General features: G+C 32.6%; 1 protein-coding gene across 3 annotated transcripts in view; it reads left to right on the plus strand.

The window, feature by feature from the left end:
• LOC123532902 (solute carrier family 28 member 3-like) overlaps nt 1-16,772 on the plus strand; it is a 71,236-nt gene that overhangs the window by 36,759 nt on the left and 17,705 nt on the right. For all 3 annotated transcript variants that reach the window (XM_053517519.1, XM_053517520.1, XM_053517518.1), the window contains exon 4: nt 16,293-16,524. In XM_053517519.1, coding sequence (XP_053373494.1) covers nt 16,293-16,524 — 232 coding nt within the window. The remainder of the gene's footprint in view (nt 1-16,292; nt 16,525-16,772) is intronic.

Here is a 16,772-nt window from a genome sequence, read left to right on the forward strand (position 1 = left end):
TTCGCCCTCCGAAATGGGATAACAGAAAACAAAACGATTTTTTTAATAATTTAAATACGTCACTTTTAGATGAAATAGACACAATGTTACGGAATGATAATACTTAAAATTCTAAATTACTCATTAATCAAGCTACCGAAAATATATCTCGTCTTTTTCTAACCTCAGCGGATTGCACTTTTTCCAATGCAAAATATTTTAGTAAAAATAAATCTAACAAACCATGGTTTGGGCCGCACTGCAAACGCGCAAGGAATAAATATAACAGGGCGAGAAAAGATTATCAGTTAAATAGGTCGATGTTAAATAAACACAGACTAAGTGCGACCAGCCGAGCGTATAAACAAACAGTCAATACCTACCTGAGTAAGCATAATCATAGTCATGAGAAAAAGTTACGCGACATGAGCTCACATAGACCGCGAGATTACTGGCGTCTTCTTAACAGTATTAATAAAAAGAAAACAGAAACAATGCCTAACATCGAGTCTTTTTATGACTATTATAAAACGGTAAATGAAACCCGGCACGAAAATTTTAATGAACCTTATGATGACTCGTTTGTCCCAAACATACATAATTTAGATTCGCTAAATAGACCAATTACAGCGGACGAAATCAGAAAAATGATTTCAAAATGTAAGAGAAATAAAGCGACGTCGCCCTTTGACAAAATATCGAACGAATACTTAAAAAGTACAACCGAATTAATGCTTCCCATTTACTGTTTGTTATTTAACAAAATCCTTGACACAGGTATCTTACCCGATATATGGCTAATCGGTTCTATTCAACCTATATTCAAAAACAAAGGTAGCCCACTATCACCCAGTAACTATAGGCCCATAACTATTTTAAGCTGTTTAGGTAAACTTTTTACTTCGATACTAGATGACAGAATTAAACTATTTTTGAATGATAACAATTTGTTACATGAAAATCAGGCTGGTTTTAGAGCTGATTACTCTACGATAGACCATATATTTACACTAAATTTTTTAATAGAGAAGTTAAGATCAAGTAAAAAAAGTTATTTTGTTGTTTTATTGATTTTTCTTCCGCCTTTGATTTAGTTTGGAGATCAGGTTTATGGAGTAAAATTTTTAAAAGTGGGATACGTGGTAAAATATTCAATGTTATAACCAACATGTACCAAAATATTAAGTCTTGTGTCTCGGCAAATGGACAGAACTCTGATCTATTTGAAAGTCATTGCGGGGTTCGACAGGGCGAGAATTTGTCTCCAGTTTTGTTTTCATTGTATTTAAATGATTTAGAAGACTTTTTATCCACGAAAAATGCAGGAATAAATTTAAATGCTGAAATTGACAACGCAGTCGTATTTCTACAACTACTGGTTTTACTTTACGCAGATGATACTATTGTTATTAGCGATAACGAAAAAGATTTCCAAAACAGCCTAAATGATTTTGCTTCGTATTGCCGCGCTTGGAAGCTCAATATAAATTTTACAAAGTCCAAAATTATTGTTTTCGGAACTAATAAGCCACAGAATTATAATTTTCTGTTAGGTGAACAAGTGGTTGATGTCGTAAAAACATATAAATATCTAGGAGTGCTGTTCGCATCATCGGGTAGTTTCTTACAATGCCAAAAGAATATTGTTTCACAAGCAAATAAGGCAATGTTTGCACTTTTTTCAAGAATAAATAATCTAGATCTTCCCGTGGATCTTCAGTTAAAGCTGTTTGATCACACCATCTTACCAATACTAACTTACGGATGCGAAGTGTGGGGCTATAGTAATCTAGACATGATAGAAAATATCCATTGTACTTTTTTACGTAAAATAGGAAAATGTAGGAGCAGTACCCCTAGGTATATGCTGTATGCAGAATTTGGGCGATACCCAATTGAAATTATCATTAAAGCTAGAATGATAAAGTTTTGGAATAAAATAATCTTATCCAAGCATTCTAAAATTGTTTATATTTGTTATCAGAACATGATACAGTCTGTACACGCTTTTAAATGGTCATCTTGTATTAAGAGCATTCTAGACAATACTGGCTATTCCTGTTACTGGCTTAATCAGGCGACATTAAATTGTAAAGGTATCGATATTTTGGTTAAAAGGGTTCTAACAGACCAATTTAACCAGCAGTGGTCAACTTCCCTAACTGGATCATCAAAAGGTACAGGCTATAGCCTATTTAAAGATAACCTTCTGATGGAAAGCTATTTGTTGTCGTTGCCTTGCTCGCTCCGACTAAGTCTCCTGCATTTCAGAACAGGAAACCATCGACTTCCGGTTGAAACCGGGCGCTGGCGACAATCTTACGTTGCACATGAGGAGAGAAAGTGCCCACGGTGCCCACTTAACGATATTGGGGATGAAATGCATTACCTCTTAATTTGTCCTTTCTTTACAGCTCTTAGGAATAAATATATTCCTCATAGATTTTCCCATAGACCAAATATCCTGAAATACAAAGAACTGATGACGTGCAAAAATGAAACAATTATTCATAATTTATGCTTATTTGTTAAACATGTATTGCGAGAATTTAAGTAATTTCCTATCTGTATACATACCTTTCTTAAACAGTGTTTACTGTGTACCAAATGATTTAATAAGATTTAACAAACCAGTGTAAGTCCATGCATTACGAATTCTTGTTCGTTTGTATTTCAGTCAAGAAAGAAAATAAAGTACCTTCGTGTAAGTCCACGCATTCCGAAATCTTAATCCATTTTGATATCAGCATAAGGAAAATGTACTTTCGGACTTATTTTGTTATTACAATTTAAGATAAACTCTCGACAGTAGCCTCCATTCATAAACTGTACACGTGGATTCCGTGATCTTCGCGCGCCCTGCGAACTCGTCCAATCAAAACAGAGTATATGCAAACCTAGCTACTTCTATATTACACAACAAAAATAACGTGCCATATAATTTGAAAGCAATGTTTGTTTTTTGTTGTTTTATTTTTCAACTTCTATTTTTGCTTTTGTTTTTTATTTCTACTTGTTATTTAAATCTGACATTATGTTATTGATATTTTTCATCGTATAGTTTCATTTTTTTTTCTATTTAAAGTGTCTTCTTGATTTGATCACTTCCCCTTCAGAAATTACCACTCCCGTATGAACTTTATCAGTTATGTGTATTTATTTGTTCACATGTATTTACACCATGTAAACTGTGACTCTGAATAAAAGTATTGACTTGACTTGACTTGACTTGAAAGAATATTGATATATCTCAAAATGATAAGTAAGTTTAATAAATATGATAAAAACCTGTTCAAATACCAACATATATCAAATTAAAGAAAGAGAAGAATACGGTCTGCGTATCACATGAATAAGGGTGTAATAAGAGTCTTTTGTGTAGAGAAGTGCTTTTTAAAAGATTTTCCTTGTTACAATTGTCGTCTGTATATGAAAAGGTTTCTTGCTTTTATAACTTATTCAGATTGCATATTAAAATGAGTACTTGTTTGCTTTGATATATTTGTTATAAATTATTTAACTGATTTATTATATATGAATATTTTTCTTTAGTATGGTATGCAAATATTGAACTCAGTTGAAATCTGTTTCATTATATATATGGTATATAATGACTGAATCTCATTTACACTGAAATGAAGCTACGCTGCATACAGTTTATCTATGTGATATGACTACGGTCAAACTTTGTTTATGAAACAGTAATATTGAAATAATTACAATTGTATGTTTTGCTTGACCTTCACTTTTTATAGGCGTGACGTCATTGTCCAAAGATTCATGAATAGCGAATATGCATTTGTTAAAGCGGGATCAATTGGCCTATTTTAGAAATAAATAAAAATAATAAATAAAAAAAAATCCTTTAATTGATTTTTTCTCATGTATTCTAATCAAACTTGATTTGTAGCATCTTTATTAGGCCCGCAGCCAACTTTGTTCAGCTGGGACATTTGACCCCTTTTAGGGGCTGCTAGAGCTAAAACTAGAAATGCCTTTATACAGCGTCTCATGAACAGCTTGGTGGATCTTTGTCATACTTGGTCTGGAGCATCATTATAAGGTCCTCTTCCAAATTTTATATAGGAACTTGGGCCCTATTAGGGACCACTATAGCTAAAAGTAGATATGCCTTTCTTCGCATTAACCACTAAAATGTAATGGATTTTTATCAAACTCGATGTGTAACAATACCGTAAGGTCTCCTGCTATTTTGTTACAAATGGGGATAGGGACCAATTTAGCTAAAAATATAATCACGTTTAATGACCTCTTCTCATGAACCGCTTCATGAATCTTCATCAAACTACTGCTATAATTATTCGTCTATGGATAAACGAAACAAAATTGCAACCCTACGAAACCTTTGCGAAAAATTAAAAGAGAACCATTTAAATTGTTAAAGTGCGGTGTTTAGTTTTGCAATTTGAAAAATGTAAGATGAAAGATGAATGTTAGATGAAAAATTCATAAACTTCTTTCCTTATTACAATTCGCCGACCATCTTTTTTAAAGATATTTCTTGTTATCTTTTAATGCACAACTTCACACTTTGGTTGCACGTTTATAAAACATTTTTCATGATAAACTTAGTTTCGGATTCTGCATTTACGGCTTCGTCTTGGTCGTGGTCGTTATCATCATCATCATCATCATCAACATCATCATCATCATCTAACAACAATAATTAAAATGATTATTTTCGTCTTCTACTCCTCCCTGTTTAGTACTGAGCCGTGACTGTATCTTGTAGATGAAAACATGACGATCGTAATTCAAATGTCAAAATATAAAATATTTAAAAAAGAAGTATACATTTGTAAATGCTACTTGACGCAGGTATTGTCTATTTTCCGTAAGTATTGACCTGGCACTCATTTTTCTTAACCAGTATTTTCGGGGGTTTCCATTACTTTACGAAATATTTGTATTCTAAAACAAAGAACTATAAAAAAAATACATAATATTTATTTTATAGCTCTTTGTCTAAAATAACCAATATAAATAACTAATGGCACGGTGGCATAGTGGTAGCTGTCTGACTGCCACGCACGATACCATGAGTTCAATATCACCTCAGACCATTTTTTTTTTAATGCAATGTAATGTTGTTATTGATTTTACTTTTACTCTTACAACATCTGTGTAACATATTTCACGAAATCTGATTGTTTTCTCCTGTAGATCTAGTATTCATTTTTCAGGAAACGCTGGTGAGAAATACTTTGTCTTTTTATCTAAGATACTTTTAAAATGTTTTATTCAACATTTTCCATAACGTTTATAGACCATAAGATTCGATCAGATAAATATGGCAATATTTCTAGCGATAAAAGTTTGAGGGGGGGGGGGGGGGGGGGGGGGGGGGTCAGTACGCAGGAGTTGAACCAAAAATGCAGTTTAGCAGCTAAACGTAGCTATTTGCACATATGACCTTGTGAAAATTATAAAGAAATATATATGCAATATTTATATCGCTGTTTAACTTCAGACACCGAGAATTAATTAACGGAAAATATACGGAATATTTTTGAGTGTCATGTCAATACTTAAGGACAGTAACATGGCATTAAATAAACATTACAGTTTGAATTCATCTAACGTTCTTTTCACGTGCACAGGTATGGTATGATACCTGTGCACGAGCGCAGGTATGGTGTGATACTTGTGCACGTGCGCAGGAATGGTATGTAAGTATTCATTTTGGTTATTAACCCGCAGAGAACAATAGAACAGTTGTGTAAGTTGGCAGTTACTTGTAGAGAACAGGAACACTGCCCGCCTTTACATGACCGAAATACTGTTGAAAAACGGCGTTAAACCCAAAACAAAAAAACAAACAGCAAGGTAAACAAAATCCTTAGTGGATATGTTTTTGACATCGTGAGATTACCTCACATGTTAAGTTCAATAACGCTGACTTTGATTTTGGCAAACTTATGTCCCTTTTTCAACTAAGAAAGTTTTACTAAAGCTTTTATATGTAAGCTAGTATTATGTGAAAGGGTTTCAGATAGGCGAGCTTTCTGTCATTAGACAACTCTTATTATAGGTGTTAAAAGTTTGGCTACTTCATCGATTAGTTAAGTTTTCTGACTTCTTCGAATCAGTTGCGCCTCACCGACTTGGATTCGCAAGTGTTGTAAAATTCTTAATGTGGGGGAGCCATCTAGCTTACCAAGAAGTCCGTCCATAGCTGAAATTATGCCCAGGTTGGCATCTGGGGTCTCTCGCCGCCATTAAAAGCCTGACAGATGGCCTTTTTACCCAAATTATGTCGGTGTGTGACTCGGGACTCGACTAAAACAAAAAACTCATTTTATATCAGCATATGAATTTAATCTTTCTTCCATAATAGTAGTTCGGTATGACGTGAAGTCTGTATAGCTAAGGAATGAGCATGCATCTAGGCCGGCGAAGCTGGTATACTTGGAAGTAGTAAGATAAAGATTTTTAGCATGGCAGTCTAATTATCAAAAACTGTTTTGGTGGAGTGTTGAAACACCATCATTAACTGCTTCAAGTTGTGTATAACTATATTAATATTCGATAATTTAAATAACGCTTTTCGCGGGATGAGTTTAGAGTAGGAAAACCATTGAACCCAAAACCTTAAAAAATAAAACAAAATTGTTCACGAGTCCACATCTGTCTAATCGGGGAAAGATATTTCATATTCGATATAATCTCTATATAATTTGACAGTGATCTCCCTTGCATGATAGGTCGTTTAGAAAGTGCTCCGATAAAAAATATGAAAACAGTTGGATTTATGGACATATCGACTATATTTTGGACTTTATAACACGGTAAACGATTCTGTTACTCATCATAGTTCGAAAGTGTTAAATAAAAACATTATATCTTGACTATGTAAATCGTAAACTTCATCAGAAATCACAATGGGCAGCGCCGTTTTTATTGACCGATAAACACTTTCTTTTGTTCGAAGTCAAAAGTTGAAAAACTAGTTTTCACGCATGGGTCACGCTCGGCAAGTTCACAAATACTAAAAATACTAATAGGATACGTTAAAATGGCAGAAAAAGACCAGGAGCCGAAAGCAGAGATTATGAAGAAGAGAGGAATACGGGAAGTCAGCAGCACAAGTGAGCTCGACTCGAGCATAAATACACCACCAAATAAAAAGAAAACAAGAAAAAGAACAAAATTGTTGATGATGATGCTGTAGGTATATCCGACATTCAAAGGGAATTAAATCAGATCAATAAAAAATTTTCGAATGTAATGACAAAAGATGACGGATCTTTAAGAACTATGATCAAAGACATGATCCAACAAATGAAAACTGAACTTCTAAAATCAGTAGAAAATAAATTAGAAGTTCTAGAAAGTAAAATATTTGATAAAGAACAAGAAAACGACAAACTAAAAGCTGATATTGGACATCTTAATAAAACAATAGAGCGCCAAAAGGATGAAAACGAAGGCCTTCGTCATACCATTGAAAGAAACTATGACAAGGCAATGGAATACATGAATAATCTAGAACAATATGGCAGATCAAACAATATCAGGACTAGCGGTTTGAAAGAAAAACCAAAAGAAAATGCGCATAAAACAACGCAAATTGTAATTGACAAATTAAATGAGAAAATTCCAGGAATAAAGTTAACCCCTTATGATGTAGACATCTCTCACAGATTAGGGCCAAAAAGGCCAAATAAAAACAGACAGGTTATAGTACAATCCTTGTCCAGATTCTCAAAGAATATGGTGATGAAAAATTTGAAAACATTCAAAGGAACAAAGCTATTCATCTATGAGGATCTGACTAGTGTAAACCATGATGCATTCCTTTGCGTAAAAAAGAAAATGACAGATGACATAAAATCAGTGTGGACAAGAAACGGAAACATATACTATGAAAACAAAACTGGAAATGTACATCACGTGAAATTTCACAAATATCAAGATTGGTTCGATCTTCCATGGCCGAAAGATCATAAGCAAAGGCGAAATGAACAAACTGAATAAAAATCAGAGAGGAAAAGTGTGCCAGTACATAAGGAACAGACAGCATTTTCTGTGACTTACAAATAATACATGTCGAACTGTTCGAGAGATATGGACCAGTAATTGAATACGATATAACTCGCTAATCCGTCGCTAACTCTTTACAGTGTATACTTTTAAGGTATAGGTCCATGTTTCGGAGAAAAAAGTTCAAACGTCATCAAATCATAGAAAGAAAGCATTGTCTTACATGAAAATTTAACAGCATATAAAACATTTATATTATTTTACAAAACCATTGTCAATTTACGCTTACATGTATTGAATTCCGGAAAGGGACTGCATGAAGGGGTCACACTTCTGGACATTTCAGCGGCTTTAAAAACTCACCATTTTTGAAAAGCTGTTACATCGTCTTCGTTTTGATGCATTTGCAACATCCTGCGAGTGTTTAAACTTTACATAAGTAGGTAAAACATCGTTTTTGACAATTGTTTACATTTATTTCTTTACAAATAGCATTCTTATTTACATGGGGACAACTCATTTTGAATAATTTTAGTATCCAACTCTGTGGGACAGAATAGTAAGGCATGTATTGGACAGATAAGTTGTGTTAAAGATGTTGTTTATTTACTAAAAAAGTATGTTGTTTTGTGATATACAGCTAAACCTTAACACTCTTTCAAATTGAAATACATGTATATAAATTTACATGTAGTCGCATAATAAAAAGATTTTCTATATTTTGACTTTTTGAAACGCTTTTTATGTTTAATTTTTATGAGAGTATTAATCTTGCATTTGCTTGCACAAAAACATATGATAAGTATATAGTAATAATTTACTTATAAACTGTGGGTTAATCTTGTTAATAATGTAATAATACGAAGTATATTTGAAGACTTTCAACTAATATGAATTTATTTTGTTATTGTACAGATATGTATGTATCTATAGATGAAGGTATATATGTATACATTATGTCATAGATAGAACGAGTACGATACAATTGGTACATGAACATCCATATAATGTATTCGTATACTGTGACATTAAGAAGTAAAACTATTCAATTTTTTTCGTTAGGCAAAACAGGCCATATATATGCATGTGTTTGTATATGATATACATAAGTGTGTACATTTTATCGGTGGCATCATGTATCGGAGAAGTACACCCCATCATCACAGACTTATAAAGGCATAGTTTTAAACTAATGTTTTGTATTAAATTTTGTTTTGTTCAAGGACTATTTGATATATACACGGTATATAGATGTAAATTATCATTTTTGCTAAGACAAGTGTTGTACTTCGTTTTCTTAGCATATCTGGTGACTGAAAAACAACTAACGCAAACTTTCAGGACAGGGGATTTTGTACCTGTTTTTTAGCTCACCTGAGCACGTGCTCAGGTTGAGGTATTGTGATCGCTCACCGTCCGGCGTCCGTCCGTCCGTCCACACTTTCCTTTAAACAACATCTCTTCCTAAACCAACAGGCCAATTTTGATGAAACTTCACAGGGTTGTTTCTTGGATGGTCTTCTTTAAAAATTGTTCAAAGAATTGAATTCCATACAGAATTCTGGTTGCCATGGCAACCAAAAGGAAAAACTTTAAAAATCTTCTTCTCAAAAACCAGAAGCCCTAGAGCTTAGATATTTGATGTGAAGCATTGCCTAGTGGACCTCTACCAAGTTTGTTCAAATCATGACCCCAGGGTCAAAATTAACCCCGCCCCGGGGGTCACTTGATTTTACATAGGAAAATCTTAAAAATCTTTTTCTCAAAAACCAGAATCCCTAGAGCTTAGATATTTGACATGTAGCATTGCCTAGTGGACTTCTAGTAAAATTGTTCAAATCATGACCCCGGGGTCAAAATTGACCTCGCCCCAGGGGTCACTTGATTTTACATAGGAAAATCTTCAAAAAATTTCTAAAAATAAACCAGAAGGCTTAGAGCTTAGATATTTGACATGTAGCATTGCCTAGTGGACCTCTACAAAATTTATTCAGTCATGACCCCCGGGGTCACTTGATTTTACATAGGAAAATATTCAAAAAATTTTCTAAAAATAAACCAGAAGGCCTAGATCTTAGATATTTGACATGTAGCATTGCCTAGTGGACCTCTACAAAATTTATTCAAATCATGACCCCGGGGTTCAAATTGACCCCACCCCAGGGGTCACTTGATTTTACATAGGAAAATCTTCAAAAAAATTCCAAAAATAAACCAGAAGGCTTAGATCTTAGATATTTGACATGTAGCATTGCCTAATAGAATTCTACAAAATTTGTTCAAATCATGACCTCTGGGGTCAAATTGACCCCACCCCATGGGGTTATTTGTTTAGCTTTAGCGAAGAATTTTTTTCAAGAAAGGAATTAAACTCAGGTGAGCAATATAGGGCCATCATGGCCCTCTTGTTAGCTCGACTATTCGAAGAATAGTCTAGCTATTCTACTCACCCTGGCGTCGGCGTCGGCGTCGGCGTCACACCTTGGTTAAGTTTTTGCATGCAAGTACATACAGCCATCAGTGAAAGGCATATAGCTTTGAAACTTATTTCTTCTTTTTCTAGGTCAATTACCAACCTCTCTGGGTCAAGTCCCATAACTCTGACATGTATTTTGAGCAAATTATGCCCCCTTTTGGACTTAGAAAATTTTGGTTAAAGTTTTACATGCAAGTTACTATCTCCAAAACTAATGCAGATATTGATTTGAAACTTCACATGTGTCTTCGGGGTTATAAAACTAGTTGATAGCAGCAAGTCCCATAACTCTGACTTTCATTTTGGCCAAATTATGCCCCCTTTTGGACTTAGAAAATTCTGGTTAAAGTTTTGCGTGCAAGTACATACAACTATTTCTAAAAGGCATATAGATTTAAAACTTATTTTTTCTTTTTCTAGATCAATTACCAACCTCACTGGGTCAAGTCCCATAACTCTGACATGTTATTTGAGCAAATTATGCCTCCTTTTAGACTTAGAAAATTTTGGTTAAAGTTTTACATGCAAGTTACTATCTCCAAAACTAATGCAGATATTGATTTGAAACTTCACATGTGTCTTCGGGGTTATAAAACTAGTTGATAGCAGCAAGTCCCATAACTCTGACTTTCATTTTGGCCAAATTATGCCCCCTTTTGGACTTAGAAAATTCTGGTTAAAGTTTTGCGTGCAAGTACATACAACTATTTCTAAAAGGCATATAGATTTAAAACTTATTTTTTTCTTTTTCTAGATCAATTACCAACCTCACTGGGTCAAGTCCCATAACTCTGACATGTTTTTTGAGCAAATTATGCCCCCTTTTAGACTTAGAAAATTTTGGTTAAAGTTTTACATGCAAGTTATTATCTCCAAAAATAATGCAGATATTGATTTGAAACTTCACATGTGTCTTCGGGGTTATAAAACTAGTTGATAGGATCAAGTCCCATAACTCTGACTTTCATTTTGGCCAAATTATGCCCCCTTTTGGACTTAGAAAATTCTGGTTGAAGTTTTGCGTGCAAGTACATACAGCTATTACTAAAAGGCATATAGATTTGAAACTTATTTTTTCTTTTCTAGATCAATTACTAACCTCACTGGATCAAGTCCCAAAACTCTGGCATGTAATTTTGGGCAAATTATGCCCCTTTTGGACTTTGAAAATTCTGGTTAAAGTTTACATGCAAGTTACTATCTCCAAAACTAATGCAGATATTGAATTGAAACTTCTCATGTGCCTTCGGGGTTATAAAACTAGTTGATAGCAGCAAGTCCCATAACTGATATGCATTTTGGTCAAATTATTCCCCCTTTTGAACTTAAAACTCTTTTGATATTTAACTTTTTTGGGTAATATTTTCCTGCTTCTGGGTCAATATTTCGAATAGTCGAGCTTGGCTGTCTTACGGACAGCTCTTGTTTTTTTTTAGTATCAATGTCATGTATTCTTTTTCGTTTGCACTTGGAATGTTATATCGATTTAGTTGATGCTTAATATGTAGCTGTAGTTATACCTTTAGCAATATAGAAGGAATATATCGGTATATGGAATCCGTAGGTTTGACATGAATTTTTGCCCTGATCTCTCTTTTATAACAAATGAAGAATGTGATTAGATCATCCCCATGTATACGCTCTCATAAAGAATGTATTATATCAATATATCATGGAAACTTTGTATATGTGCTCTCTTAATGTACGTGGTTTAGGTAATTACAAAAAACGACAGCAAATATTTCAATGGTTAAGTGATAAGAAATATAAAGTATGTTTGTTGTAAGAAACCCATTCAACAAGTGATGTAACTGATACGTGGAAAAGTGAATGGAAGGGAGAAGCTTTCTTTAGCGGGAATAAAAGTTATAGAGCCGGAATAGCCATACTTTTTGACGAATCATTTTCTTATTCAAGCAATAATATGACTTATAAGGAATTAATTACAGGTCGACTAGCCAGTGTAGAACTTACTATCAATGATAGAAAATAACAATATTTAATATTTATGGTCCAAACGATGATAATGCATTAGTATTTGGTCAACTTGAAAATGAAATATTAAAACAATATGACACAAACATCATTTTAGGGGGAGATTTTGATACGATTTTAGACATTAACTTAGACAAAAAACATGGAAGAAATGATACCTATAAAATGTGTAGGGAAAAAATAACTGATTTGATAGGTTCCTGTAACCTTATTGATATTTGGAGGAAAAATAATCCAACGCAGTTAAAATACACATGGCACTCTAATACAAAACCAATGATTTTTAGTAGACGGCTATTTTTTAATTTCTGATACCCTAGTAAATATTACTCATAGTTGTAAAATAAAACCAGGATACAAATCGGATCATTCAGTTGTAGAGATTAAAATTGACTTAACAGACATTAAAAGAGGCCCTGGTTATTTTAAAATGAATAACAGTCTGTTAAATGAAGATGAATATCAAACAATTATAAGAAGTAGTATTAATGAAGTTGTAGAAATAAACAAAGAATGTAATCCAAATACATTGTGGGAAATCATAAAAGGTACACTTAGAAACCAAACAATAAAATATGCCACAAATAAGAAAAAACAGACGTGGAAAAAGAAAAAAAAACTTACAAAAGAAATAGAAGGCCTAGAAGATAAAGTAGTTAACGTGACTGATGACACAGAAAACAATAAAATTAGTTTAGAAATAAAAAAAAACAAGAACATGAAAAACTGAACGATTCAAGAATAAATGGACTTTTAGTTAGAAGCAAAGCAATAAGCATTGAAGGGAATGAAAAAAAATCTAGTTATTTCGCAAGTTTAAAAAAGAAAAATGCAGAGAGGAAAAACATATTCAAAATAAAATTGGAGATGCTGAAATAAATGATCAAGTCGAAATTCTTAAAGCAGAAAAATCATTTTATGAAAATTTGTATTCAAACGATCAAAAATAAAAACAGATTTTGACTTCTTCAATCAGCATATAAAAAAACTAAATGAAAATGAAAAGGAAACATGTGACGGGTACTTAACTGAATATGAGTGTTTAGAAGCTTTAAAAGAAATGAAAAACCAAAAGAGTCCTGGTTCAGACGGGATTACTAGTGAATTTTATAAAGTTTTTTGGGAAACAATTAAAACACACTACGTTAAAGCAATTAACTATTCCTATAGAACAAAACAACTAACAGACCTACAAAAGCAAGGAATTATTACATTACTACCAAAAGAGGGAAAAGTTACATTATCTTTATCAATTTGGCGCCCTATAAGTCTCTTAAATGTTGATTATAAAATTGCAACTAAATCAATAGCGGATCGTCTTAAAAAGTTATAAATTCCATAATAGATAAAGCACAAACAGGATTTTTGAAAAACAGATACATCGCTGAAAATATTAGGTTACTATTTGAAACTATGGAATATTTACAAACTAAAAATGAACCCGGCCTTACTACTGTATGCAGATTTTGAAAAAGCTTTTGACAGCATCGATCATACTTTCATGTTTCAGTGCTTACACCACTTAAATTTTGGTGTCTCTTTTATTGATTGGGTAAAATTACAACGATATAAGTAGCGTAGTTATAAATAACGGAAACTTGTCCGAATCCTTTCCAATAAAGAGGAGTGTAAGACAAGGATGTCCACTGTCAGCTCTGCTTTTCATAATATGCATTGAATTTTTAGCAAATTATATCAACACTGATAATTCTATTAAAAGAGTGACGATCAATGGAGAAGAAATTAAACAAACACTTTTTGCAGATGATGCAACCTTCTTAAACAACGGACAAAGAAACTCATTCGAAAAACTTATTGATGTCATCACTAATTTCGGATACATATCAGGATTAAAACTTAACTTCAACAAATCAACAATTTAAAGAGCGGGATCTTTAGTAAATACAAATATGAAACTGTGTAATGATTAAAAATTTAATTGGACATCTGAATCGGCAAAAACACTTGGTATGACATTCTGGAACAATATTAATAAAAATGTAGACCTTAATCTAGACCCAAAATTAAATAGCTTTAAAAACAGTTTGAAACAATGGGAACACAGAAAACTAACATTACTAGGAAAAATTACAGTGATAAAAACCTTTGCGTAACCGAAGCTTATATATCCCTTTACAGTTTCACCAAGTCCGTCTGAAGAAAAATTAAAAGAAATAATAAAGATAATGTATAATTTTATATGGAACAATAAACCAGAAAAAATCAAAAGAGATGTACTACAACTTGATTACGAGAAAGGAGGATTAAAAATGATAAATATTAAGTTTTTTTTTAACTCGATAAAAGTCTGTTGGATAAAACGATTTATGTGTAACTGTTAAAGTGTGATTTTGGGTACTTTCTATAATACAATTCTCAAAACAGCAGGGGGAAAGTTAGTATTTGAATGTAATTTAAATGATAAAGACATTGAAAACATATGTAAAAACAACACATTTCTTAAAGATGTTCTTATTGCATGGCATACCATTAAGAAGGTTGAACTAAATGACATAAGTGGAAAACAAATAATCTGGAACAACTCTGACATAAGGAATGGGAATAAAACGTTGTATTACAAAGAATGGTATGAAAAAGGAATAAAATATTTAGAACACTTATTTGATTACAGGAAAAAAGATTTTTATTCTTTTGAACAATTCAAGTATTTATACAGTCTAGAAAATAATGAATTCCTAAAATATTATCAAATTATCAGCAGCATTAAGCCGGACCTAAAAGAATCACTTAAAAAAGAAAACATTATATACACTATTACAGACAACCTGGTTAATAAAATTCAGGCAGCAAAAACACCAAACAAATTACTATACACCAAACAATTAAATGTAAAACTTAAACCAGAAATAAAATCAGAAAAGAAATGGGGATCTACTGTTGAAAACAATAACATAAAATGGAACAAAATTTATGGACAATTTTTTAAAGCAACGATAGACACAAAAATTAGAAACTTCCAGTATAAATTTTTAATGCGAATAGTTCCAACAAATAAATACTTGTACAAAATGAAATTGTCTAGAACCAACTTATGTGATTTTTGTAACATGCAAGTGGAAAGTATAGAACATCTATTTTGGGAATGTAATCATGTTCAAATTTTGTGGAATAGACTAAGTAACTTGCAGAAAAGGGAATATCGTGCCTGTTCAGTCTAGAATGTATAAGTTTTGGCATTGTTCAAAGGGGGTTAAAAAGCAATACCATAAATTTCATGATTTTTTTTGATGAACTATTTTATTTTTCTAATGAAAAATAGACAAAGTTCCCGTATTCAACCAGTTTTTATCCTATTTAAATATCAGAATTTGTCTAGAAAAAGAAATAACAATAATGCAAAACAAAATTGATTATCATTTAAAGAAATGGTCTTTCTTAAATCTTTAATATGCATCCTTACCATGTACATCACTGAGACACATGAATTTTTTTTTTGAAATAGTCTATTTTAAAGGTAATCAAGAGCGCACATGGGTATACTCTATGTTTTTTCTCTACTTACATCTTATACAGTGTTAACTTCCTTCTCAATTTAAGCGTCTTATCATGCAAAGTGGATACATTTATTTATCTTTTTTGACATACAAAACGATTTTATAAACAAAGCTGAAGAGGAAATAATTGCAATTGTTTTATGAATCTCAAAGATATTATTTCTGTTTTATTATTGTTTAATAGGTCTGCAGAATTGTACAAAACAAGTGTAACGTGTTTGTATGATGTATGTCATAAAAGAGAAAAAACAAATTATATATATAAAAAAAAATCTCTTTCTTCATGTACTTTCACTTATATACTTATCGTGTTTTCTTTCCAGAGTTTTGGACCTGTTTCTGGATTGTCCTGGCTTGCCTATACTTCGCTTATTTCATCTATGCCATGGTGAAGACTTTCGACGTCGACGACGAAGGGGCTATGCGTCTTCTCATTGTTACTATTCTTGGAACTTTGTTTGTCGTCGGCAGATTGCTGTGGGGCCGTTTTATGAAAGACAAAGAAATCCGTGTGTTTGATTCAGAAAACCCTACGGCACAAAAAGTTAGATTGGTGTAAGTTTGAAAAATGTATATCCTGATTAAAATATATAGATTTACGTCTAAACAAATTATTGAGCACATGATGCAAATACTTTCTGGGACCTGTATAATGTAATAAGAGTTCAGTTTATTTTCAAAAGAACACTTAGCATCTTAAAACGGTCCACAACATTTATAAAGGTAAAGGCATGGGTGAGTATTTAGAATAGTGTCACCCCTTTTGAAAGGATCAGTCAGTTTTGTCTGGACACCTTTGCCTT

This window comes from Mercenaria mercenaria, chromosome 11 (genome assembly GCF_021730395.1).
Source record: "Mercenaria mercenaria strain notata chromosome 11, MADL_Memer_1, whole genome shotgun sequence".
Taxonomy (NCBI): Eukaryota; Metazoa; Mollusca; class Bivalvia; order Venerida; family Veneridae; genus Mercenaria; species Mercenaria mercenaria.